The sequence below is a fragment of the Sinocyclocheilus anshuiensis genome, unplaced genomic scaffold (genome assembly GCF_001515605.1).
Source record: "Sinocyclocheilus anshuiensis isolate Anshui unplaced genomic scaffold, SAMN03320099.WGS_v1.1 scaffold741, whole genome shotgun sequence".
Taxonomy (NCBI): Eukaryota; Metazoa; Chordata; class Actinopteri; order Cypriniformes; family Cyprinidae; genus Sinocyclocheilus; species Sinocyclocheilus anshuiensis.
Window position 1 is genome coordinate 269,320 of NW_015539867.1, and position 27,644 is coordinate 296,963.

The 27,644-nt window shown below is 37.1% G+C and overlaps 3 protein-coding genes across 3 annotated transcripts in view; 2 read left to right on the plus strand and 1 right to left on the minus strand.

Moving 5' to 3' along the window:
- The window catches only part of hephl1b (hephaestin-like 1b), an 11,629-nt gene extending 5,664 nt beyond the window's left edge, over positions 1–5,965 (minus strand). Inside the window, exons 1-10 of the mRNA XM_016481432.1 lie at positions 5,799–5,965; positions 3,972–4,216; positions 3,673–3,885; positions 2,847–3,035; positions 2,448–2,702; positions 1,931–2,102; positions 1,687–1,826; positions 1,440–1,571; positions 1,143–1,348; positions 905–1,049 (exon numbers count right to left, since the gene is read on the minus strand). Coding sequence (XP_016336918.1) covers positions 905–1,049; positions 1,143–1,348; positions 1,440–1,571; positions 1,687–1,826; positions 1,931–2,102; positions 2,448–2,702; positions 2,847–3,035; positions 3,673–3,885; positions 3,972–4,216; positions 5,799–5,965 — 1,864 coding nt within the window. The remainder of the gene's footprint in view (positions 1–904; positions 1,050–1,142; positions 1,349–1,439; positions 1,572–1,686; positions 1,827–1,930; positions 2,103–2,447; positions 2,703–2,846; positions 3,036–3,672; positions 3,886–3,971; positions 4,217–5,798) is intronic.
- A 2,014-nt stretch (positions 5,966–7,979) lies between these two features.
- LOC107685016 (E3 ubiquitin/ISG15 ligase TRIM25-like) lies at positions 7,980–11,799 on the plus strand. The gene is made up of 6 exons (XM_016481434.1): positions 7,980–8,564; positions 9,284–9,379; positions 9,490–9,723; positions 9,915–10,068; positions 10,226–10,285; positions 11,150–11,799. Exons 1-6 carry the CDS (start codon positions 7,980–7,982, stop codon positions 11,677–11,679), a joined length of 1,659 nt encoding a protein of 552 aa, XP_016336920.1. The 3' UTR covers positions 11,680–11,799.
- Positions 11,800–13,348: 1,549 nt separating this feature from the next.
- On the plus strand, positions 13,349–27,420 carry paxbp1 (PAX3 and PAX7 binding protein 1). The gene is made up of 18 exons (XM_016481406.1): positions 13,349–13,740; positions 14,250–14,378; positions 14,870–15,061; positions 15,356–15,574; positions 15,826–15,926; positions 16,700–16,923; positions 17,355–17,544; positions 20,352–20,475; positions 21,310–21,412; positions 22,574–22,689; positions 22,780–22,979; positions 23,072–23,222; positions 23,333–23,454; positions 24,095–24,171; positions 24,312–24,378; positions 24,499–24,645; positions 24,781–24,935; positions 26,683–27,420. The coding sequence occupies exons 1-18, from the start codon at positions 13,461–13,463 to the stop codon at positions 26,798–26,800; spliced, it is 2,715 nt and encodes a 904-aa protein (XP_016336892.1). The 5' UTR covers positions 13,349–13,460; the 3' UTR covers positions 26,801–27,420.
- The last annotated feature ends 224 nt before the right edge of the window (positions 27,421–27,644 follow it).

A 27,644-nucleotide genomic window follows, 5' to 3' on the forward strand; every position in this document is an offset into this window, starting at 1 on the left:
ACACACAGGAGGAGGGGATGACGAGACACACCTGGGATCAATGAACCATCATGGGGAACACTTGGGACAAATTAAACATGGGAAAGGAACACCTGGGGAGCAAGACACAGACAAAACATGGAACAGAGTCTGACAGTCTGTTTACCGCTATACTTAAATTTGTAATCTGTCTGCGTGAGAAGGAAGTTGTTTGCGCATATGCCAAAATATAATGCAGTTGGTGGTGTGATTTCCAAAACTCTGAAACTGATTTCCAAGGGCATTTTTTAATGAGTGAAAATGAGTGAGTCATTCATTGATTGATTGATTCATTCATTCAATTGATTCATTCCAACCAGCGGATTCATAATTGGTCATTGAATCATTGACTCCCCTAAATCATTCAAAAACGCTGAATCATTCAGGAATGAAACACTGTGTTGATCAGAGATCTGTTTTGCTGTGATTCTGTAACTATTCTGTCTATAAAACTGTCTGTATATACAGTATTGACTTAAAGGCGACGTTTTAAGGAATTTATTAATTTGATATCATTGGATAAAGTATTAAATAGTGACGATCTTAAAAGGAAGATGAGCGTCCGGCTCAAGACTACAGTATGCTAGTAGGTGGATGTGTTATTTCAAAACTATACTGTCTGACCAAAAACCAGACAGATTGCCACCTTACTAGTTGGGCCTTTGATTTTAAGAACTACTTACAGAAGATGGAAAATACTAATTAAAACAACAGAAGATGAAGTATAGAGAAAGTTTCACAAATAAGTCATAGCACGCATGTGTCAAGTTCGTGATCAGAGGTGTATACTAGAGATGGGACTTTGAGTATGTTCAGAAAGGCAGACAGAAAATGAAGCATATCCCGGGCAGACAGAACTAAGGTGTGTGTGTGTGTGCGTAAATACCATGCATTTTATTGCTCTCCCAGAACTCCATATTCTCTAACTCTGATTCATTGGTGTCATAGGTTTCAATGTTCTGATTCAAGTACCAGCTGAGATTTTCATCAAACACAGTAAACAGCAGAAAAAACTCCAGATTGATGTCTTTCTGTAAGAAAAATCACATCATACATGTGTATCTACATATAAAAAGTAATTATTTTAAAATCATGGGCCAATCCAGCACCCAATCTTATTTTACCTGAGCACCATTGGAATCCAGTGCATCTTTCTTACAAACCAGCAGTGGGCCTATGAGACCAGAGTTGGTGTCTCTGACTGGATCGCTGGAGGAGAAGTACAGGTAGGAAATACAGGGAGGGTCACTTTCAGATGGTCCCTCCCTCAACTGCCACCTGTAGGTGAACCTTTCACCTGGCTGAACCTGATATCCTTTCCTTTTTATACCTACAGTACATTCAAAGACATTTATCTGTCTAGGGCCTAACAAACCTTTTGATTGGCATAAGTTATCCAGATGGTGTAAAACAAGTCTCACCATCTTGATAAAAGACACCCTCAAAGGGTTTGTCGTAGTGGAGTCCGTGAGGCTGGATACTGTAGATTCTGTCAGCCTTGTTCATAAACATCACCTGAAGGGTGTCTCCAACTTCGGCCCTCAGTATCGGACCTACAGGCACCATGATAACTAAATGTGATTGAAAGGTTTGAATCCAACTCATAAAACACTTTTTAACTAACAGAAGTTAAAAATATTATTGTCATTATAATGATTTAGATCGTACCCAAAATGCCTAGATGAGCCTCAGCACTGGTTCGTTTTCTCTTTAAGGTGAAACTCTTATCTGTATATTCTCTGTAAACCACTTTCCAATACTTTCCACCAAGTCGGCCACCACTCATCCCGAAGAACATCTCTGAAACGCTAAGGACAACCAAGAATTATTATTATTAACTTTATATTCACTTTCAGAATGGTTTGAAGTTTATATAAAATGTGTGATTGTGAATTATAATCAGATGTTAGACCTCCCAGGTTTGGTCAGCGACTCATTGGTCAGTTTGTCCATCCCTGATGGTGCATAGTCCCACCGAATCTTCTCAGCAGCAATGAAATACTTCCTAATCTTCCCACTGAGATGAACTGTGGAGTTCATCTCATCCTTGCAGGATGAAACTTTGAACAAGGCCTGCATACCAGCTGTGGAAAACAACATGGAAGAGCATAACTATGTTCCATATAGGCATAGGTACAGTAAGTACAGCTCCTTAAAGAAACTGAAATTTCTAAAAATCTTGGTCAACATTTTGTTCATTTCTTTTTTGTTCTAAATCAATAAAATCTCAAAAATTAACTTAACTTCTTTAACTCAAGTAATCTTTCTATATATTTTCATGTATGAAGACCTATACTATACCAATATAAATATTACTTTTTAATTTGGTTTCCATTATTCAGTTTTTTCTACTCAGTATAGTATTTATTTATTTATTTATTTGTCCTAATTATGTTGTCATTTTATCAACATGCTTGGTCAAAAATTACCTTTCAGATGATCGTTGACTTGGCAGCTCAAGAGCCACGTCCCTATTGTCGCAGGGACCATCTCTGCAGTGGCAAAGGTGGCAGAAAACAGACTCAGGACATCCACACGGTGCCCGCGGTCCAGGAGTGTGTGTCCGTGGAAATAAACAGAGTGAATGTCGATCTCGTTTCCCATGCCAAAGAGATGCAAAGCAACCATGTGGTTTTGGCAAAACTCAGTGCCCGGTAGGTTGCCGTACATGTACCCATTAATGGCTAAAAATGGGTGAAAAATTACATAATGACTCAAACTGTGTAACTTGGGTTTCCATTGCGAAAAACTCACCACACCATTTTCTTTTTGTCTTTAATGTCTGAACAGCGACAATTGTACTTCATAGTAAATAATCAGGTATGTACCATGCATCATGTTGGATTCTTGGAAATCTTCTCTGGCAGGGTCCACACCATATGGATCAGAGCAGAAGGCCTGGATGTTCTCTTTCAGGTACCAGCTGCTGTTCTCATCCACCACACTAAACATGAGGACAAGTTCCTGGTCCACATCAGCACGTTGATTTTGATTGTGATCTGAAGTACGCAGGGTTCCTGAGAGCGACATGCTATTCAGTATATGCAGTCTAATTTTATAAGGCTACAAGAATACTTTTGTGCACAAAGAAAACAAAAAATAACTTTATTCAACAATTTCTTCTCTTCTATGTCAGTCTCCGTCGCACATTCAAGAGAACACCACAATGCATATGTGTGCATTGCATTGATTGAGAACAAGGAGCAGCACATCCGAGTTGTACGTCAGAACGCCGGCGCATGCATGAGTCGTGGTACTCTCATGAACGCATGTCGAAGACTGACACGGAAGAGAAGAAATTGTTGAATAAAGTCATTATTTTTGTTTTCTTCGCGCACAAAAAGTTTGTAGCTTCATAACATTACGGTTGAGCCACTGCCATTACATGGACTATTATAACGATGTCCTTACTACCTTTCTGGGCCTTGAAGGTGTCAGCTGCATTGCTGTCTATGCAGGACCAGAAAGCTCTGGGATTTCATCAAAAATATCTTAATTTGTGTTCAGAAGATGAACGAAGATCTTACAGGTTTGGAACAACATGAGGGTGAGTAACAATTTTTGGGGGAACTAATCATTTAAAGCAACTCTACTTGACCTTTATCTAAAATGTTGTTTTTTTTCTGACAATGAGAATGTCTGCTGAAGCTTTACCTTTCTTACAGGTGAGAAGGGCTCCAATAAGCCCAGAGGAAATGTCTTGTGAAGCACTGACGTGGGAGTGGTAGGCCCACGTCAGGCAGTTGGCGTCACCCTTTTGAGGAGCATAATCTGGCTTCACAGTCCAGATGTAGGTGTAATTTCCACCCGGTGGAACCCCGTCATCCTTCTTCAGAGTGTCTGAGGTTCCGTCTGGATACAGCGCGCCTAGTGGAGACAGTAGGAAGTCAACACAAGCAAAAGTGGAATATTTGAAATATATAAGAAGCGAATGACAGAGAAATAGGTTTTACCTTCTGAGTCCTTCGCATAGAAGACACCGTGAGGATGCATGGAGTAACGTCTGGAGGCGAAGTTCTTCAGGTGCACGATGATGACATCATTGACCTCGGCCCTCAGTATGGGGCCCAAATAGCCCAGCCAGGTGGGTTTGGGGATCTCTTGAGAATAAGAAGCATCCGTGTACTGCTTGTATATTGCCTTTTTGTACACACTGCCAATCCGCCGAGGCCCGCGCTGCAGGAATACTGATGCATACCTGAGCCATGAGAAAGATAAGACCATTTTCCAATATACCTACAAACCCAATGGGATTATAAGAAATGGTGGAGATTATTGTAAAATAAAATTAGAAAATAAATAGGTAATTCAAGGATACGCAACTTCGATAAATCCATTATAATGCATAGAAAATACACTTTTAAAGGTATTTTGGGCATTAAACTTTACAAATCCATCACTGAAATGTGTTAAATAACATATGTTGTGTTGTGAGCAATGTATATATGTAATTACTAAAACTCAAAAAATGCAGGGAAATATTTTTTAAAAATCTTATATGTATTTATCTTCAGTAAGCCTCTCATTTATGAATGAATTAAACACTTTTTATTTAGTGTGTAAAATTCAAGGATGGTGGTGGAAATTTCCTATTGGGCACTGGTGTCAGCAGCCATATCACCCTGCAGCCCTAGACTAGTTGCCCACTGAAGCTAAGCAGGGTTGAGCCTGGTCAGTACCTGGATGGGAGACCTCTTGGGAAAACTAGGTTGCTGTTGGAAGAGGTGTTAGTGAGACCAGCAGGGGGTGCTCACCCTGTGGTCTGTGTGGGTCCTAATGCCCCAGTATACTGACAAACAGTACTGTCTTTTGGATGATATGTTAAACCGAGGTCCTGACTCTCTGTGGTCATTAAAAATCCCAGGATGTTCTTCGAAAAAGAGTAGGGGTGTAACCCCGGCATCCTGGCCAAATTTGGCCTCTGACCATCATGGCCTCCTAATCATCCCCATATACTGATTGGCTTCATCAAGCTGTCTCCTCTTCACCAGTAACCTGGTGTGTGGTGGGCGTTCTGGCGCACTATGGCTGCCGTCGCATCATCCAGGTGGATGCTGCACACTGGTGGTGGTTGAGGAGATTCCCCCCTTCTATGTAAAACGCTTTGAGTGCCCAGAAAAGCGCTATATAAATGTTAGGAATTATTTATTATTTACCAGGAAAGCTATATCAAATGTATTCCCCAAATGAATACAGTTACAGTATATCAAACTACCAGATATTGTCTAGAAAAGGTCAATCCTCAAAACTGTCTGGGTAAACAAGAAAGAGAGAACAGCTGCAGAGTTTAGTAGACGAGTACAGACAAAAGGTGCAGGTGGGAGGATGCCAACAAAAAAAAAACTCAAAATGAATCATGTGACGGCATGTCTGGAGTTTCCAAGAAAGGCATAATAGTGTCTGATAGTACATAGGTTTTTTTTTCCAGTTGATGTTGTATGTATTCAGACAGCCGAATTTCATTGTATGAACTAGAAAAGAGTGAATATAGAATATAGAGATACTTTTGTCAGGAATTTTATATATACTCAGTATATATACACTATACAACACACTATACATTTTATGGACAATTTTAAAGAAAAGCATAAAAATATATAAATATATAAACATTTACTGTTTTGTCCTGTTTCAATCAGATGAATTGTAATTAATAAAGAAGATTATAGAATGTGTGTGTGTGTGTGTGTGTGTGTGTAAAATGTAAATGTATTCTATATTAATATATAGTAATAATAATAATAATAATAAATGATATAATACATAAATAATAATCTCACTCATCCACTGCAATAGGTTTCCCAATTATCAGATTATGGCCACTCGGTGCGTAATTCCAGTTTTCCTCTTGAATTCCAATGTAGAAGGTTCTGTTGATTCCAGACACTTGTACTATCACAGCACAAAAGATGCTCAAATTTCCCAGACAGGTCCAGAAAGTAACCATAGTCTCAGAAAAACACGACTGTCCTTGCTAAAGTCCTCAAATAATTCTCAACAGGAACGTTCTGTGTGGCCCTGCGTTATTATGTGACAGCAAAGACATTAAGATGAGCAGTCATGAGCCATGATGACAGCCTTCTGGGATTCACACACCCATGAAATTCATGGCAAGCCCTTCCCTGCTGGAAGAATCCATCTGAGATGGCTTGCTGTAATATGGTAGCTGGTTTGTAGTTGGTCATTAGCTGATTCAAGCTGGCCATTAGCTGGTGCAAACTGGTCAATCATCTTGAAATAGCAATAAACAAACCATCTTGTCACACTAGTTTAAAGTGGCCAAGATGATTTTGAACATGGACAACCAGTTAACAACCAGCTTGCACCAGCTAATGACCAGCTATCATGTTCCAAAACACAGCTACTTGGTTTAAACATAAGTTTTAACAGAGTTTTAATATAAAATGGTTTGGCTTGAATATCCATAATTGCATTTCAGTTGTCTATATAAGAATTTAATTCTATCTGAATGATAAAATGAGATGTCTGCTATTATAGCCTACTAATTGTGTATTTGAGGTTTGTGATACAATAAATAATTATTGAGGGGAAAGGTCCCATAAAATGTTTTGTCCCAGGCCCCGTGAACTTTAGCAATGACCCTGCTATCTCCAATATTACAAATATTAATATAGTTAACATTGAATATTTTCTACAACACAAAAATACCCAATATTTTTAAATTTTTATGTCTATTTTAAAGTTACAGAACTTTGGGAAGCACATTGCCGAAAATAAAATCATGCTTTGGTAAATCATAATTATGAAATAAAAATCATAGGTCACAAGTCATAATTATGAGATTAAAAAGTCAAAATTATACTATAAAATTCACAATCATGGCAAAAATTGAAATGATGACATTAAAAGTCAATTATGGCATTAAAGTCATTTTGTCTTCTAATTTAAACATTTTGTCATATTTTGACTTTTTATGTAATAATTAGGACTTAGCAAGTCATTGCTAGTTATTATTATTAATAAGTCATTGCTTATTATTATTATTATTATTATGACTTGTATGCAGGTTATTTGTAGTTGTACTATAGGTAATATATAGGTACTATAGGTAATAAAGATCAAATAAAATAAAAATAATAAAATCATTAAACAAAAACATTTTCGTTACTTGTTAACTGAAATAAAATATATATTTTTAAAAACTTAAATGTATTTTATTCATGCTAGTTGCCAAGGCAACATTTCACATTTTTATTTAGTTGATGTACTACTGTAAACTTGATGTACTAAAATAACAAAAAACGAAAAAATATATTAACTATATAAAAGTATATAGACATGTTTAAAAAAATAAAAATGCACAATAAAATTACTAACATTTAAATGGAAATATACAAAATGAAATCTTAATAAATCTTAATATTTGTTGGTCCCACTTTATATTAGGTGGCCTTAACTACTATGCATTTACATTTAAATTAATCACTTGATATCAATTTTAATTTGATTAACTTATTGTGTACGTACATGTTTTTACATTGCACTTTTATTTAAAAAAAAAAATACCTGCATGTATTTACATCTGTAATTAATTTCATTACATTCATAAATTAATTACATTTATAATTACACTGTTGGCCCATCCATCCCTTAGTCTACACCTTAACTCACCCTTAAACCTACCCATACCACCACTGGCTTCCATAGGGAAGCAAAAGTGTTTTGCAACACAATAAGTACACTGTACTTATTTTTTTGTTGCAAGTACATAGTAGTGAAGGCCACCTAATATAAAGTGGGACCATTTTTTTGTGATTTACCAAAGCATGAAAATAGTGACACCCTGTGATTGAAAATCTTGCAGCATTGTAAGTACAGGCTGAGAGACAAACCGCCTCCTACTGGATGACTCCTTACATTGAGTTTCGTTTTTTCGGAAACAAAACCAGGATACGGAAAAAGCTGTGGTCCCGCGATTTATTCCATGTGCACATGGTGAAATGGCAGAAGCCAGTATTTCAGTGGCTCCGGACCAGTTCTGCTGTCCAGTATGTCTGGATCTCCTGAAGGAGCCTGTGGCTCTTCCCTGTGGACACACTTACTGTATGGCCTGTATTACAGACTCCTGGAATCAGGATGATGAGAAGGGGGTCTACAGCTGTCCCCAATGCAGACAGGCCTTCACTCCAAGACCTGTACTGAGCAAAAACACCATTCTGGCTGAAATGGTGGAGAAACTGGGGAAGACAACACTCCAACAACCTGCTGCTGCTCCTGCTGGTCCTGGAGATGTGGAGTGCAGCGTCTGTACTGGAAGAAAACGCAAAGCCGTCAAATCCTGCTTGATGTGCATGAACTCCTACTGTCAAGTTCACCTTGAACAGCACGAGAATTTCTTCAAAGACAAGAAACACCATTTGATGGAAGCAACTAAACGGCTCCAGCAGATGATCTGTAAGACACATGACAGGCCTCTAGAAGTTTTCTGTCAAACTGACCAGGAGTGTATTTGTTTGATGTGTACGCTGGACAAACACCAAAAGCATAAAACTAGACCAGCTGCAGCAGAGAGGACAGACAAACAGGTATGAACTTTTCATTTTACATTATAAAAAGTAATATTTTACATTGATTGTAGTTACTAAATAATGTGATTGTTTGTAAGAGGATGTACCATGTCGTAATATTTTCATGTGTTTCCCTATTTTTTCCTTTTTTATTGATTAATTTACTTGTGGAAGTGAAGCCAAGCCAATTTTGCTTGTTTTATGTTTTGTATCATATTTGATGCATCTGGCTTTAGATAGCTTATCATGTAATTAGATCTTTATAACAGTATAGCAGACTACTGTTACTTGCATACTACTAACAGAAAATACATGTAAATATCAGTTGTCACTCTACATCTTTCAATAATATGTAACAGTAAGATGATATTTAAATACTTAAGCTTTCTGATATTAATTTTAGGGAGAAATAAACATAAAATACAGTGCAATACAGTGATGACTGAGATGTAAAAGTTCCTCAAAAGCCTGATATATCATAGCTGACTCACATTTTAACATGATTTTCCTAAAAAAAAAAATAAAAAAAAAAAAAAATGTATGAATAATCAAGTGAACCTATGTTGTTTCAGTCCAGTAAATGTTCATCTTGAAACATTAATGACAATATAAAAGTTATTTGGCACCAGTGGTCTGTATGATTGTATGAAATGAAACCCAGGCTGATTTTTGAAAATCTCATAGGAACTGATATTGAAGAACATTTCTCAGTTTACTGTTCATTCTTTGTTCAACAGAGGCAATTAGAGGAAATACGCAGAAAATACAATGAGGAAATCCAGCAGAACGAGCAAAAACTTCAGGAGCTTAGAAAGGCTGTGGATTCTCACAAGGTGAGTTTTTAGAGGAGAACTGCGTTGAGCTGGAAAAGGTCATCATGGAAGTCCAGTGCCGGGCCACTTTCCATCCTGTCTGAGAACCCTGGCTTTGTGTGTCCTAACAGCGCTCCGCTCAGGCAGCAGTGGATTACAGTGAGAGGATCTTCACCGAACTGATCCACTCCATTGAGAGAAGACGTTCTGAGGTCACACAGCTGATCAGAGCTCAGGAAAAGGCTGCAGTGAGTCAAGCTGAAAAGCTCTTGAAGAGACTGGAGTCATCAATTGATTTACTGAAGAGGAGAGACACGGAGCTGGAGCAGTTGTCACACACAGACGATCACATCCATTTCCTTCAGGTGACAGGATCCTGATATTAAAGAGGACTTTTACTCATTTTATTTATTGATAAGTTCTTTAACCAATAATATAAGGATTTAATCTGTGTAACATTCATGTAGAGTAGAATTATCATTGAAATCCTGCATAAAGTCGATTTCATTTATTTAAGCTTGATGTCTTTATTGTAGTTCTGTTTTTGTGTCTGTAGAATTTCAGGCCTCCTGTTTTGCTTTATGTGAACGTACTCGACATCACTGTCAGTTCCCAGCTCTCTTTTGACAATATTGGAAAATCTGTCTCTCTGCTGAGAGGGATACTAGAAGATTTCTGTAAAGAGGAGATGGAACGGATTTCTGCTAGAGGTAAAATACTGGTGACCTGATGCATCCTTGCAACTTATAGGTGTGATGTATACAATTTATAGATATATTTATAGTACTCGTGTTGTATAAATGTTTAAACTGTATATTTGAAATACATTTGCATAAAAACATCACACTTTTCCATTGGTCTCCATAGTGAAATACATCCAGATCACTGCCACCAATAATCCCAAGACTAGGGAAGAGTTCTTACAATGTAGGTGTTCTATCCATCTGTCTATATGTCTGTCTGTCTGTCTGTCTGTCGATCTATCTACATGTATGGAATGATGTTTTATAATTTTGTTAAATAATTTGCTTTCCTGTGAATTTAAACAACAGACAGATAGATAGACAGACATGGATGGATATATATATAGATAGACATTATCTATCTATCTATCCATCTCTGTCTGTCTGTCTATCTATCTATGTCTGTCTGTCTGTCTATCTATCATCTATCTATGTCTGTCTGTCTGTCTATATCTATCTATGTCTGTCTGTCTGTCTGTCTATCATCTATCTATCTCTGTCTGTCTGTCTATCTATCTATATATGTCTGTCTGTCTATCTATGTCTGTCTGTCTGTCTGTCTATCTATTTCCGTCTGTCTATCTATGTCTGTGTCTGTCTGTCTATCTATCTATCTATCTATCTCTGTCTATCTGTCTATCTCTGTCTATCTATCTATCTATGTCTGTGTCTGTCTGTCTGTCTATCTATCTATGTCTGTCTGTCTGTCTGTCCATACAAATTCACTACATAGTATTATTTACATATTTTTAAAGAATTAATTGATTAATAGTATAAAGCCCATTAATTCTTGATTTCATAAATTTGTCTACAGTAATACAAGTTTTCTTTCTTTTTTTGTCTTATTGTTCACTACTCATTGAACAAAGATTAAACACGTTTGAAATATTACAAACAATCTTTTTTATTTTAATACATTTTAAAATTAATTAAAAATTCATTCATTTTAATCTTATTAATTTTACTGTTTCATTCTTCAAGTTTATTTCTAATCTGTGTATTTATTTATAATATATATGTATTTTTCTTATTATTTTATTTCTTTCAGCTTCCTGTCAACTCAGTCTGGATCCAAACACAGCAAATACCCACCTTCATCTGTCTCAGAAGAACACTGTAGTTACTTATACTGACAAAGGCCAGCTGTGTATTGCACATCCAGACACATTTAAAGTCAGCCCTCAAGTGTTGTGTAGAGAGAGTGTGTGTGGACGTGCGTACTGGGAGGTTGAGTGGAGTGGGAATTGTTGGGTGGGAATATCAGTGTCTTATAAGAGCATCGACAGGAAGGGTGTCGAGGGTGAGTTTGGATGTAATGATCAATCCTGGACATTGCGAAACACTAACTTAGATCTGTTATTCACACATAATTCTGCACACAGTAAAATCATGGCACCCCTACAGTCCTCTAGAATAGGAGTGTATGTGGATCACAGTGCAGGGACTCTGTCCTTCTACAGCGTCTCTGACACAATGACCCTTCTCAAAAGAGTCAAGACCACATTCACTCAGCCTCTCTATCCTGGCTTTACGGTTTTAAGAGGATCAAGTGTGAAACTATGTGATCTAACTACATAGATGAGGCAGTGTGATTCAGAAATAGTATTATCACATCAATATTGTATTATCAGTGTTGTTATTGTTAACTAGAACTGTTAACGCTATTGTATTCATTATCTGACTGAAATAAAGTACAAAATCAGGTGAAAAACTTAAACTTGAAAAATTAGAAATGTTGCCTGAAATAAAGTTTAGTAAACATACATTAAACGTAACTAACCTAAAAACAAACATACAAAATTATACTAAAAGTTAAAGTAAATTTAACATGAAAACTGAACATGTATAAAAAAACTAATTCAAAAGTTAATAAATACTATAACAGAATATAAATAATACTAAACAAACAATAGTATACGAGTAAAAGCTGTCACTGCAGACCTTCATCATGTGTGTTTTAAAATGTGTAACTCTGGAATTGAGTTATTCTGGATATTTACTCTCCATACTTCACCTATGGGTATAAATGCTGATGCTATAGAGTGACATTATTAATGTATTGTATTTCAGTCTATTGCAATATGACATGAGTAAAATTTTGTTTTGAGATAACCTTTCTACAAGATGTTTCTAATATGATGTGTTACGACATTTTGTGATTGATCATATGTTGTTTTTAAATGAGGTTGTGCCTGAATATTTTTGTATACCTGATGAAGGTCATAGGACCGAAACATTGTTAATAAAGTATATATGTGCAGTTGATAGTGTGCAGAATTGTTGAGGTGTTTTGTATTTGGCCTTGGTTTGGTCTGTTTCCCTACGCACATATCAATTACCTACAGGTGTGTGAGGTTACTTGTTAATTAACTCATTTTTAACATTTTGTTTGCCTTATAACAATATTTCCAATTTCAAATTATCATAAGAAATAAAAAACAGTTGTGTTCTTTCAGTATATTTATTTTCCATTTCCTCACAAATACACACTTTAAATAAAAAGAATATTTTGAAATCATCTTTTTATGTTAATCTGTGCTTATTTGATAACTGTTTTATGTACTATTTGGGATTATGTGTATGCTTTATTTTTTAAGATTAACTTTTTTCCAAGCCATGTTAGATGCCAGTTTTTCCTGTCATAACTAGGCAAGATTTGATTTCAAAAACAGTATCATAGCTATTAAACTATTCCTTGTTTGGTTTTAAATCTGTATTTAACCTCAGAACGATCTCAAAGTAAAAAGAGGTGCTACCGTGCTAAACGTCTGATTTTGTGGTGGCTGTGCTTTAAAATTAAATTATTATCATCTTAATTCAAGTGATGAAGGATTCTGACAGTAATCAGTGTTGAGTCCTACTGTAAGATTAATCCTGCCTGCTTTAAATGTTTGAAAATGATTAATAGTTGAAAGTATTAGAAATTTAGAAAAGTAATCAAATGTAATCAGTTACATTACTTTAATAAAGTAATTGAAATAGTTACACTCCTACTTATTAGCCTACATTTTAGATAGGGTAGCTTGTAACCTAGGCTATTACATTTCCGAAGTAACCTTCCCAACACTGATCATTAGTTACTGAAAAGAAATTACAGGGTTTTTTTTTTTATAGTGTTTGCAGGTAATCTCATATGAATACATTACCAGCACTTGGAAAATTGTTCGAGCACCTCTCCTCTAGATGGCAGCAGCGAGGTCCCGATGCCGCTCAGCAAATCTAAACATCCACAGAGGTACACAAACGTTTCCGCCAAAGGCAAAATGGTGGACTTGTTATCATCATTGGCGCCCTGCAAAAATTTAAAAATCAGTCTGTACATACTCTCCTAGAGGCGTTGCACACTACGTTACATCACCATGTTTAAGAAAGCCAAGAGGTGCAATTTCAGACGGAGGAATGACTCTGAAGATGAGGAGAAAGAGAAGGACCAGCAGTCCGGCGGGCCCGGGGCTGAAGACTCGGCGAACCCGAGTGAGTCCACCAGCACCACCGGCCCCGCTCCTGCAGCAAACACGCTGAACAATCACGGAAACGGGTTTCAGCCCGGTGCTGTCAAGTTCAACAAAGAGAAGAAGAGAAAGATTGAGAACCGAGAGGAACCTAAAGCGAGTCTTCTGAGCTTCCGCGATGATGAAGGTGCGTATGAACTGCCATGGAAGACACGTATGAAAACTTAACGTTTCACAAATTATTCGTGTTAGAGTTTTGCAGTGTAGTTAACCATCTAATTGCAGTCTATTGAAATTCTATAACAGTTCGTGTCATTAAAGTGACAGCCACTAACCGAAAAACACGAGCTATTTAGCACATTATATTAGCTAGTAATACTGACCAATTAGGACTCTGCATATGTGAATATAACGAATGATAGGCTAAAGACCAATATGGTAATATTACAATGATTAAGTAAGAGTCGGGATTTCAATGTTACGGAAATATGAAATAATATGGAGAATTTTAAAACTGCTTTAAAAAAATTTTATGTTTTTTTTTTATACCCTTATTAATTAATCATAAAAAAAGAAAAGGTCATGTTAATTAATTGATCAAAAGGTGTGAGGACCCTGAAAAATACTTTGCAATGTAACTCCTAGTGAATTGCACTGATAATTTCATGCATTTCACTATATATCTGTCACTGTTAGATGAGACTGAAGTGTTCCGTGTGAAGAAATCCAACCACAGCAAGAAGATTGTCAAGCAGCTGAAGAAAGAATACAAGGATGATTTGGAAAAGACCGGCAGTGCCATACAGGATCAAAACACACGCATTGGTACAATAATTATTTTTTTTTGTCATATCGGTCAAGCATGTTTATAGATCAAAGTCAGGGGACTGCTTTTTATTTTGAGGAAAACATCAAATTAAATAAATGTTTCTAAAAAAAATGCATGTAGTTTCTAAAACAAAGTGCATTCTCATCAGAAAGAAGCATTAATTACTTTTTTAGAGAATTGCATACATTGTAACAAAAAAAAAGTTAAAACTTGTAAATAAAACGATTATTATAAAATATTACATTTTTACAAGAAAATGCTATTTTGGTTTTTCTACTTCAAAGTTCAATTCAGTGATCTACTTGCTGTTTCTTTGTACATGCTTGCGCACCAAATTTTTACAGTGTGTGACCCCATTTGTTCTAGGGTTATTTTTCTTCCATTGTAGTTTAGACCCTAAAAGTATTACAAACCCTCAGAAATCTTTACCACTAGACCATCTAGCTAGTTCAAGATTACATAGTAAGTTTGTATTATCGCTCACCAGTTTGTCCAGGTGGACCTGCTCAGAATTTGTCAATTAAAGAGGAGCCCTTGGAGGGCAGCAGAGCCAGCAGTGAACAGGGAGAAGAAGAAATGGAGGTGGACAGCAATGAGGAACAGGAGGAGGATGGTGAGCAAAGGCCTGCGGGTGGAGCGTTTAGCCAAACTCTGTCGGCTCTCAGCTCGCTCAGACCAGGTGAGAGCTCCCATCAATCTAGACCGGACATGTAGAGCAAGTCACAGGACCAGCATCAGCATGATTAGGCTGTTTTTGCTTTTTAAACGCTTCGAGAACAGTCATACGGGGCTGGAACCTGCTTATGGTTATTGTGGTTAAACATTGAATATTGTTAAACACTGCATTTGATCAAATCCCCGTTTTTAAATGGCAAATGCTTTTAGTCCATTTAGGCTCTTTCTGGTTAAACTAATTCATGTGAAAATAAGTCATTGTGTTTACGGCAACAATAACTGTCATACGTTTCAACAGGCGAGATCCCCGACGCGGCCTTTATTCATGCTGCTCGTAAACGTAGGCAGATGGCTCGAGAGCTCGGGGGAGAAGCTCCGCTGGTCGAGAATGAGGCTACAAACAAGCGCCTCACTCATGAAGATGAGAACGACGGCAGTGACGACGAAGACGAGAAGAGAATCGTCTTCAGTGGAGTCAAGATGAAGAGTCAGAGGCAGAAAATAGCAGAGGAGATCGGTCAGTGAATGAAGCTCAGAGCTAGTCGTCTGAAGCTCCTATTTATGTAGAATTTTAGGAATCCCCATTCACCAGCTCTCCAGACAGACTGTCCTTGTAATAAATGTCATGTCACGTTGAATATGTCACAAAAAAGACTACTATGAATAGGGCTTTTGTGGGAAATCACATACTGGAAAAGATGTGCAGTGAACCACGGTCTGACCTTAGTGTTTGTTTTGAATGTGTGTGTGTATGTGTTGGGGTTCAAGGTATTGAATGCAGTGATGATGAAGCTCTAGATGATGGGCAGGATGAGGAAGTGAGTCGCTGGGAGCAGGAGCAGATCAGGAAGGGCATTAGCATCCCACAGGTGAGTTGGCACAATAACAACAATTCCCATTTTTCACCTCTTAAAAATGTTGTCAATGCTTATTTCAATAGAACAACTAAAATTTGATTTGACACATTTCTTTATTTTAAAAGAAAAAACTATGGCATGTAGCATTCAAGTAAAGAAATTGAGATCAGTGAATATTTTTGACATTTTTTTGTCAGTATTGAATAATTAATCAGTAACACAATAGACAGTCATTTTTCTTTCTTTGTTTCTTTGTTTCTTTCTCTCTCTAAACAGTGTATACATATTTGGGGTCAGTAAGATTTAAAAAAAAAATATATATATACTTTTATTCTGCAAGGATGCATTAAATTGATCAAAAGTGACAGTAAAGACATTCATAATGTTACGAAAGATTCCTATTTAAAATAAATGCTGTTCTTTTTAACTTTGTTCATCAGATAATCCAAAAAAATGTATCATGGTTTCCACAAAAATATTAAGCAGCTTTTTGTTTTGTTGTTTTCAACATACAATAATAATAATAAATGTTTCTCGAGCACCAAATTAACATTAACAAATTCAGCTTTGACCTCACATGAATAAATTACATATTTAAATCTATTGAAATAGAAAACACTTATTTGTTTTAACTGGGTGTTTTTGATTAAATAAATGCAGTCTTCAAAAAAATGAAAAACAATTCTGACCCCAAACTATTGAATGGCAGTGTAATTAACACACAGAGTGTGTGTATGTTGACACTCTGATCCTTTTAATGGCATATACTTTCTTAAATATTTTAGGTCCCAACCACCCAATCCGAGGATCCAACTATGTATTACCAAGGCAGTTATGATGCACAGCCATATGGAGCATCCTACACCATGCCCTTTAGCTACGCTGCCACAGTTGGAGCAGACAACAGCAAGCCTTTGAAAGCAGAGCCTTCAGTTCCCAGTTATCCCATTCCCTCTTGTGACCTGACCCCTATAACCACAGATCTGGTAAAGAAACGTCTCAAAGACAGGTACGGTCTGAACTGCCTGCTCATCGGTGGCCATTGTAACCCCTCAAATTGAAGTGCAGATCTGCCCAGTTGGATTTTCCTAGGATTTTGAATATAGAAACACTAGTTCATTTTTCCCAGATAAATTTGATGCACGTCCCATAAATGTTCACAACTCTCATATTGCACCTTGGACTTCCAGCGTAGTGCCAAGGCACATTGATCCTGGTTAATTCTGGCTATCGCGTGCAAAATTTCAGCTCCATGTTAGGCTGAAGTGTAATATTTCATCCTAAAGGTGGTGTAATTTGCAGATGCTAAAATCTGCAATTGTTTTACAGACTCAGTTGTATATTTTTGACAAAACCATCTTCATCAGGACATGTGCGGCCCTAGTGATGTCCCCATACATCACTAATAATAAATCTCTCTTTGACTCCCCTGTGTGCCAGGCTGAGCTTCATGCGCCATGGGCACGATTCCAATGCCCGGCGCTTTGAGCAGATCCAGGAGGAGCTGGAGGCCTCCAAAAAGACCATCCAGCTCCTGGAGGGCTCCTCACAGGAGGCCGCAGACAAATATAGATTCTTGCAAGAAATGCGAGGGTATGTTGGAGACTTGCTTGAGTGTTTCAGTGAAAAGGTAAGAATGGATGCATTTGTTTTTAAAGTTGCTGCCGTTTTTTCACTGACTTGCATTTTTGTTTGTTTGTTTATTTTTTTTCCCAATCTTGGTACTGTATTTCTTTGTGATTGATTTTGAAGTTTATTGAATGTTGCCTGTGTCAGCATTGTGTAGTTAATTAGAACTTTAAAATATTTGAAACTAAAATGACCTTACTTCAAATACTCAAAGTTCATGTTTAAGATGATCATTTACAAAACTATGCATTTTCAGCAGTCCACCAGGTCATATTTTTATCAGCTCATAGATTATGGTGTAATCTTCCATCTTTTTCCCACAGCAAGATGCATCAAGAGATGGTTTTTCAGCTATAAAGAGGCACTATATATACAATTCATGGTGTCTTTGATGGGGCATGGAGAACAGATCATCAAAAGTGTTATTAGTTGGGAAATGTTGTCACTTTATTTAGAAAGTCATACTGCCTTTTTGTGTGAGACTTCCAATTTGTTAGATGCTAGGTAGCTAACTAGCTAGGTGGCAGTGTCGTTGGAACGTTTTAAAAAATACTGAAAGTAATAAATGGTCAAAAGGTAAATCTTTATCAAAAAGGGCTATAATGCACTTACTGTAAAGCTTACTGCCTTTAAAGGGTTAGTTCACCCAAAAATGAAAATTAGCTTGTATTTTACTTACCCTCGAAGCATCCTAGGTGTATATGACTTTCTTCTTTCAGACGAATCCAGTCGGAGTTATATAAAAAATTGTCTTTGATCTTTCAAGCTGTTTAATGGCACTCAGCGGGTGTTGCAGTTGAACAGTCCACAAGTCGTCAAATAACGCTCGCGCATTCATAATAAAACGTGCCACAGACGGCTCCGGGGGATGAATAAAGGCCCCCTGTAGCGAATCCATGAGTTTTTGTAAGAAAAATATCCATATTTCAAACGTAATAAATACTTTTCTCTCACTTCCGTTATCTATCATATGCGGATCCGTTCCGGCGGAAGGCGTATGACGCCTCTGAGATATGCTAGTTTCGCGAGTTTGTTTAATAGGAGCAAAGGACGCAAAGTTTACTTACTTTAGCAAAGGAACACCAGTCTCCTCTTGGTTTATATCGAAATCCTCAGACATTTTTCTTTGCAAATCTTCGGTTTGTACTTCTAATTCGTGACCGGCGTTTTGTAACTTGTGGACTGTTCAACTGCAACACCCACCGAGTGCCATTAAACAGCTTGAAAGATCAAAGACAATTGTTAAAGGGGTCATACGATGTTGCTAAAAAGAACATTATTTTGTGTATTTGGTGTAATACAGTGTGTTTATGCGTTTTAAGGTTCAAAAAACGCATTATTTTCCACATACTGTACATTATTTTTTCTCCTCTATGCCCTGCCTTTCTGTGTTCAAATGCAGAGTTTTGCGCATTGTGTGTGTGTGCGCGTGTGTGTGTGTGTGCGTGTGTGCGCGTGTGCGCGCATGTGCGCATGTGTGTGACAGAGAGTGTGAGAGAGATCACAGTGGAGTCAGCTGTCTTAACCGTGGCTTGTGTACTGCAAACACATACCAGCTTCATCACTGGGAAAAATTGAAGTCGCATCATATGATCCCTTTAATATAACTCCGACTGGATTCGTCTGAAAGAAGAAAGTCATATACACCTAGGATGCTTCGAGGGTAAGTAAAACACAAGCTAATTTTCATTTTTGGGTGAACTAACCCTTTAAAGTCAATAACTACGCATTTTTTTCATTAAAGGGAAAGTTCACCCAAAAATGAAAATTGTCATTAATTACTCACCCTCATGTCTCTACAAACCCGTAAGAGCTTTTTTCATCTTCAGAACACAAATTAAGATATTTTTGATGAAATTAGACAACAACACTACTACCATGTTCAAGGCCCAGAAAGGTAGTAAGGACATTATTAAAATAATAGTCCATGTGCCATTCGTGGTTCAACCTGAGGACTGGCACGGAAGAGAAGATTTTTTTTTTTATTATTATTATTTAAAAAAGACGTTAGTTTTTTTGTGCACAAAAAGTATTCTCGTAGCTTTATAAAATTGCGGTTGAAGCACTGATGTCACATGGACTATTTTAACAATGTCCTTACTACCTTTCTGGGTCTTGAACATGTCAGTTGCATTGCTGTCTATTCAGGGTCAGAAAGCTCTCGGATTTTATCAATATCTTAATATTTTAATTGAAGATGAACAAAGGTCTTTTTCGGGTTTGGAACGACATGAGGGTGAGTAATTAATGACAGAATTGTCCTTGTAGGGTTAACCCTTTAAGCTATCAATTAAATCCGGGATGTTAGCTTAATGATTGCATTAGCTTAAGGTTAGCTTGTCCAAAGTATATGTTAATATCTACATACATTTTTGGTACATGTCTCAGTTTGGTACAAACTGTAGAGTGCAACAGTCAGGTTACAGAAGTAAAAATCCCATTGATTTTCTCCATAGTGGAATATTTGTACTGTTACATTAAATAATAATAATAATAAAAAAACAATCTGTTTGTCAAAAATAACCAACAATGGCTAACTGGAAGTCTTTCACAGAAGTTTCAAACTACTCAGCCAATTTTTTGGGCTCATAATAAGGTAAATAACATGAAGAATTAACACAGGGGGAAGCCAATTTTGATTCCGCTCTAATGGGCTTTATGTCCAGAGCTCATTAATTATGGCTTAATTTGTTCTGCTTTTGCTGCTTACTCTCTCCCATGCCACAGCAGAACACACTGAACCCCTCGTCTCGGTCTCCAGCCCCTTGTCTTTGGTTCAGCTGTCACAAAAAGCATCATATCTTTCAGGTGCCTGTTATTCTGGAGCTAGAGGTCGCCATGCACCAGTTACTTCGGCAGCGGGCGTCCCGTCTCGTCCAGAGAAGACAGGATGATATTAAAGATGAATCGTCGGAGTTTTCCAGCCTTTCAAGTCAGTCCATCTTGAAGGTTTTTATTTTTTATTTGAATGGCCTTATTGTTTTTTTCCTTCACATTTTTATTATACAGTTGTGATTAAATGCACATCAGAATAATACACAAAGAGACTGTCCTGTGTGTGTGTGATTGAGGCAAGTGAAAGTGTATGTGGCTTTCGGATGGTGAAAGCTCACTGGCTTCTTATTGGTCAGTGTTTACACTGAAACATTGCTAAGATGCTGAGCAGGTGAGTGTTTTGGAGGAGAGTTTTCATCTCACCCCAGTCAAATTGAGCAATTAGATCAAAATCAGCTTCTAGTTGGAAATGAATTCTGATGACATCATTAAAAAGAGGGAAAAAACATAACTGGTTAAAGTTCAACTGAAAATTAAACTTGTGTCACTCTTGTGTTATTCCAAACCTGTATGATTTTCTTTCTTAGAAGACAATATTTTGAAGAATGTTGGTAACTAAACAGTTGCTTGTAGATATTGACTTCCATAATATTCTTTTCAATACTATGGAAGTCAATGGCTACCAGTAACTGTCTGGTTACCAACATTCTTCAAAATATTGTCTTTTGTGTTCAACAGAATAAAGTCATACAGTTTTTGATCTTGAGGTAAATGATGACAATTACATTTTTGGGTGAAATATCACTGTGTACGCACTGTGCATGGAGTTCAAATTGTAACTAAATTTTTATTGAAATTTGTGGGCTAATGCACGAACATCTGATATGTTAATGAGTAGGTAATAAGGAGTATCTAATCTGTCATTATAGGCTGTAACAGGGCTGGTGAGTTCAGCTTTACTGTGAGTTAATATTGTTTTTTTCTGTTTCAGGTAAGGCTGTTATGGCCCCTAACTTGGATTCATTCGGTAGAGATCGCACAGCCTATCAGGAGCTGGCCAAGCAGAGGAGGATAGCTGAAAGAGAAGCCAGACGGTATACTTTCACATACATACATACATATGTATGTGTGTGTGTCTATTATTTTTATTTATTTAATGACTTTGGTTTAAATAAATTTGGTATAAATTAGTAATCTCTTCTGTGTCATTGTTATGCATATTAGTTTTGTACTGTAACTTGTAATGGTCAAAAATGTTTGGAAAACAGCAGAAAGGTGGTACGCTTTCAGCTTTTTCTTAATGTATATCAATACAGTACATTAATACCACTTTTAATAATTACTACTTTTGATATACAGTAATGCATATACGGGACATATGACTATTTACTATTAGCATTTTAAAGGTATAATTCCCTCAAAAATTTAAATTCTGTCGTTAATTACTCACCCTCATGTTGTTCCGAACCCGTAAGACCTTCATTCATCTTCGGAACACAAATTAAGATATTTTTGATGAAATCCAAGAGCTTTCTGACCCTGCTTAGACAGCAACGCAACTACCACGTTCAAGGCACAGAAAGATAGTAAGGACATCGTTAAAACAGTCCATCAGTGGTTCAACTGTAATGTTATGAAGCTACAAGAATACTTTTTGTGTGCAAACAAAACAAAAATAATGACTAATTTATACAATTTCTTCTCTTCCGTGTCATTCTCCGCCACCATTCACGCGTGTGCAAGAGTGTGGTGCTGCTGACGCTGGAGCTGGTGTTCTGACGTAGAACCCAGATGCGCTGCACCTTGTTTACAAGCAGAGGAATGCACACGCATGCACTGTGGTACTCTTGTGAACGCGCATCAAAGAAAAGTATTCTCGCACAAAAAGTATTCTCGTAGCTTCATAACATTAAGGTTGAACCACTGATGTCACATGGACTGTTTTAACGATGTCCTTACTATCTTTCTGTGCCTTGAACGTGGTAGTTGCGTTGCTGTCCAAGCAGGGTCAGAAAGCTCTTGGATTCCATCAAAAATATCTTAATTTGTGTTCCGAAGATGAACAAAGGTCTTACGGGTTTGGAAAGACATGAGGGTGAGTAATTATCGACAGAATTTTCCTATTTGGATGAACCATCCCTTTAAATAGACTCCAAATTGGATTGATTTAGAAAATCAATACCCAGATCTACTCCACTTGAGTTTCTGTGATGTATTTCAGTTATAATGAATTCAGTTTCAACACTTCCTAACAGAACTCGTCGCAGACAAGCTCGAGAGCAGAACGGCAAGAGAGCTGAGCATAAGGAGGGGCTGTCCAGTGATGATGAAGAGACGTCCACTGACATCACCAGCTTCAACTTAGAGAGAGGTGACCAACTTAACTTATATATGGGAACGACTTTTGCTGGTTAATTTTTTACTCTACTGTCAATTAACAATTCATCTTTTTGATTTCCAGATCGCATTTTAATAGAGTCAAAGAAGGTTTTTGAGGATGTTATGGAGGATTTCCACTCACTGGACAACATAAAGTCTCACTTTGAGACCTGGAGAAAGCTGTATTTTACTTGCTATAGAGACGCCTACATCGGACTGTGTCTGCCCAAACTCTTCAACCCCCTTATTCGACTGCAGCTCATCTCATGGTCTCCACTGGAGGTACAGAGTACACGTTTTTTCCACTTTTTTTATGATCTGCTTTGCATCGCCTGAACATTTTTGTCTTAAAGTGCCAAAATTATGCCATGCAGGTGGAGTGTCCTAACTTTGAGTACATGCTGTGGTTTGAGTCTTTGCTCTTCTATGGCTGTGGGGAGCAGAGTGCCCTAAAGAAAGAGGAAGACGTAGATAACAGCCTGCTTCCTGCTATTGTGGAAAGAGTGCTGCTTCCTAAACTAGCAGGTTAGTCTATCCCATCATTATGGCTCAGTTATTTATTTTATACTCGGAACATCTCAAACCCAAATCGCACCCTTAAAACCTGATTTCTGCCCTTCCTGTTGCCCCCTCAGTGCTGATGGATCAGGTGTGGGATCCGCTCTCCAGCAGTCAGACATTCAGACTAGTGACTTTCATGCAGAGGCTGATTAAAGACTATCCCACTGTGCTGCACGGCGACAACCGCAACACACAAGTCAGTGAACAGATGAGACTGGAACGCGTTAAAGCCACAGGCTCTTATTTTCGTGTTTGATCTTCATTTAGCCCAAATGTGTATTATATTTGATACTGAAAAATTCTGCCTCTGAATTATTAACATGATACTTTGCTGAAAACCCTGTTATGCACACTGTTCTACATGATTGATAGTTCATATATTTTAGCATGTAACAGGACTTTTAGTGTAATTGTAACCCAAAAACCTAAAAACGGTTGTGATTCATGTCTTTCTTTTGGTGATATCTTTAATGATTTTTATAAACTTACAATTTTTATTAAACAAACATGACTTTTATATTATTAGTAATATTTCAAGATGAATATTTACTGGAGTGAAGCAACATGGGTTTACTTGATTATCCATAAATAAAAAAAAAATGTTTATGTCTCATTAAAATTTAGGTGTTTTCCCCCCTTCTTTAGTGTGAACTCCATATTCTCATTGTCATACTATATGAGCTGTAAAAGCCTGACATTCTTTTTGTCTAGAGGGTCAATAAACTGTATTTTTGACTTATTTCATAAGTCAGGCTTTACTTGGCTAAATTGTGCTCGATTCTCATAGAGAAAAATGAAAATCTAATATCTTAAGACAAGAATTTGTCTGTTTTCAGGAGCTTCTGAGGACCATAGTCATGCGAATTCGACGGACTCTTGATGATGACATTTTCCTGCCTCTGTTTCCAAAAAAGTGAGTATAAAAGCTGAATCACTCCTGTTGTGTCACCGTTTGTATATGCTGTTCTTTATACACATCTAGTTTCCGATCGTGATTAAATATGTTTTGTAAACCAGTGTGTGATCTATAATTTTAGTTTTCTTCCCTGACAGTGTAATGGAGAACAAGAACTCTGGTCCTTACCTCTTTTCCCAGAGACAGTTTTGGTCTTGTGTGAAGGTATGGCTAGTCATGACTCATGCTTATATATTCTCAAGACTTTCTGCTGTCGTTTGAATCAGTTATTCTTATTTTAACATTAAATATTTTCAAATATTAAAGACTCTTTCTTGTGTTCAGTTACTTGGGAATTTCTTAATATGGGATGGGATCCTGTCTCCGTCAGTGCTGAAGGAGCTCGCTGTGGACAGCACACTAAACCGCTACATTCTTTCAGCCCTGCAGACCACTGACGTTAGCGAGGAACATGTGGAGAAATGCCGCAGGGTATGACTTGTCTCCACATTTTTATGTAACAAATCAGTTGTGTAGTTGGGAATTGATATTCATGTGAACATGGTATTTACATACCAATTCCTTCTTCGACTCAAAGCACTTCATTGCTCTCACTGCTGCCCTCAGGTGGTGGAGTGTTTTCCTGTGCAGTGGTTCAGCAGTCTGAAAGGACAGCAGACTCTTCCTCAGCTGGAGAACTTCTGCAGATATTTGAAACACCTGGCCAGCAGTCTTTACCATGGCTGTGTGGCTGGATCAGACGTGGAGAAGAGAAACGTGAGGTAAAGATCGAAATATCGAAAAGATTGTTGTCATTTGAGAAACTAATTTTTACATTTCAGGTATTGCACTTTCACCAATAAGCACAAATCAATAGAATTTGAACTCATACACATTTTTTTTTTTTTACCTCATCTAGTGTACTGATTTATTATAGGCTATTTAATATATAAATAAATATCAAAGACTTAGATATGCACTCTCTCTTTCAACATTATGAAAACTAGCAAAAACAATCAAAATATTTTAACAGTGAAATTCCTAATAGAAATTCTAATTAGGGATGCACCGAAATTAAAATTCTTGGCCAAAGCCAAACAAAATGAAACACTGGGCCGAATACCGAACATGGTTTTTCGCGGTTGTTTCCCAATATATTTTGCCAATTTGTTTCACCACTGCATAAATTATCCAAATTTTGTACGTATCACATTGTCACATCCATGCCTTGTAAAAATTCATAAAAATGTTACTGAGCCACTGACGAGTAACTGTTTCAGCGCAGATTTTCCTTGTGCTTTGGAATTTGAACCCTGGCGCCACGAGCTAGCGAAGCGCTGTTTGAATGCATGCAATTTCGTGCATGTATTAGAAAACAACATTTTGCCATTTCAGTCATCATACAGTAACCAGCAACAACCACCCTTCCATTCATTGGAGACATGAGATACAGATGCAGCACTAAACGGTCTCTCTCTTTCGGTGCTTGTAATGATTTTGCGTCTTTCTCGGACAGTTTTAAATGCTTCCACATTGCCGACATGTTTGCTGCATTAGCACGACCCTCTATTTGATCACATCACGTCATTGTTCGGTACAATTTATTCAGTCTTTTCGCTTATTCGGCCAAACACCGAATGAGCTTTTTTTGCTATTTTCGGCCGAATAATTCCGGTTGCCGAACATTCGGTGCATCCCTAATTCCAATAATGGCTGAATGACACTTTCCTTTAAGCTGAACATTTCACATGGAGATCGCTAAACTTCAGCTTACTTATTCATCAGTGTTTTCAGATCATCGTTGGTGCTTCCGTAATGAAGAGCGAGCGCATGCGCATGGTTGCTAGATTGCAAAATTAAGCAAAACACCGGGCAGAAAAGATATCCTTTTAACAGAGTAGCTCTGATTTGGGGATTTGAACTCTTGGTATCTGGCAACCACATGCATGAAAACTCATGAAGTAGTAGAGGCATGTACAGAGGCTCCTTTTTTCAACGAAAATCAAAAGAAATTTTGGTATAGTTTTTATTTTTTTTAAATACATTTTAGTCTTTTGTCGTCAACGATATTGCATGTTGATATAGTCACAGTTATCGTTTATTAACCTTATTCTCATCTCATCATCGTCATGGGAAGAAAGCTTGTCAACGAACATTTTCGTCATACTTTTTGTTAATGAAAAAACAGTGTGTGTATGCTCAAAATACATTAAAACCGTAATATTGTGAAATATATATTTTAATTTAAAACAATGATGTACTATTTGAATATATTTTAAAATGTGATTTATTCCTATGATTGCAAGGCTGAGTTTTCAGCGTCATTATTCCAGTCTTCAGTGTCACATGATCCTTCAGGAATCATTCGAATATTTTGATTTGCAAGAGACATTAAACTGACCTTAAACTTTTTTTATTGTTAAATTAAAATGTAGCATTCAAGTATATATGTACATTATATTAATGGCTCTCCAATGTAAGTATCACCCCTTTATTTTTTATTAATGCAGTTATTGTTTCTCTCTATAGGGAGCACATAAAGGAGGTGGTTCGGCTTCTGGGACGGCTCAATGCTTTAGACCACGTGATTGTGGTTGCGTCAGAACACGGCATTAAAGATATAAAGACTCTCCTGGAGAACAAATGAAAGGCAAAGCAATGGGATGCGTTTTTGGATGAACCACACCATGTAAATACTGTGAATATTGTACATTTATTTGTGCAGCTGAAGGGTTTCCTTTGGGGACACGTTGGTGGAATCTAGTGATGTCTCTCCTTCAGTACAGTTGAAATCCAATGGAAGTGGGTTTGAAGTGCACTCTGCTGCTGTGTTAAGACTTTTGTAATCCCTTTCCTAAAGAGAGGTCACTTCTTTTTACTTCATTTTTTTTTTTTAAATGGATGGATTTTCTTAATGCATCTTTTAAATTGTCCATCACTCTGCAGTATCATTACCTACAAGAAAAGACCACTTTGCAACTCACACATGGGTTCTGTGCTCTTTCCCTTCCACAAAGACTGCACTAAAGCTGATCCCTGAGAGCAGGTTACATACTGCATATTGTAATCGTTCGAAAAATATTTATGCACAGCTATGGGTTGAATGATCCAGCATCTGCCCATCTTAAAAGCAGAGTTTGAATCGCTCATGTGCCAACCTCATCCCACTATCTTATTTTTTGTTGTTGTTTTCCTGGAACTTGAAATGTTTTATTTGCATAAATAAAGTGTTGTTAATATTGAGGATAAATTCTTTCCTTGATATACAACTGGGTTTAAAAGTATATTGGAAATTTGGGATTTAAAATATAGGCTAGTTTCTGCTTTAGTAAAAAAAAAAAAAACTAGTATAATTATGACTACACTTCACAGCTGCATTATAAAATATCACTATTGCAATTTAATTTCTTTAAAGGTATAGTTCTCATAATTGCAACTTTGTATCATGTAGTGTGACTTATTTATTGTAATTGCAACTTGTAATTATGACT

Bases quoted from the DNA above. Each gene is read 5' to 3' on its own strand.
- LOC107685016 (XM_016481434.1), top strand. From the start codon at position 7,980: ATGGCAGAAGCCAGTATTTCAGTGGCTCCGGACCAGTTCTGCTGTCCA. The intron at 10,069-10,225 runs GTAAAATACTGG...TGGTCTCCATAG, and splicing joins GGAACGGATTTCTGCTAGAG to TGAAATACATCCAGATCACT. The intron at 10,286-11,149 runs GTAGGTGTTCTA...TATTTCTTTCAG, and splicing joins TAGGGAAGAGTTCTTACAAT to CTTCCTGTCAACTCAGTCTG.
- paxbp1 (XM_016481406.1), top strand. From the start codon at position 13,461: ATGTTTAAGAAAGCCAAGAGGTGCAATTTCAGACGGAGGAATGACTCT. The intron at 22,690-22,779 runs GTGACCAACTTA...TTTGATTTCCAG, and splicing joins CAGCTTCAACTTAGAGAGAG to ATCGCATTTTAATAGAGTCA. The intron at 24,936-26,682 runs GTAAAGATCGAA...TTCTCTCTATAG, and splicing joins GTGGAGAAGAGAAACGTGAG to GGAGCACATAAAGGAGGTGG.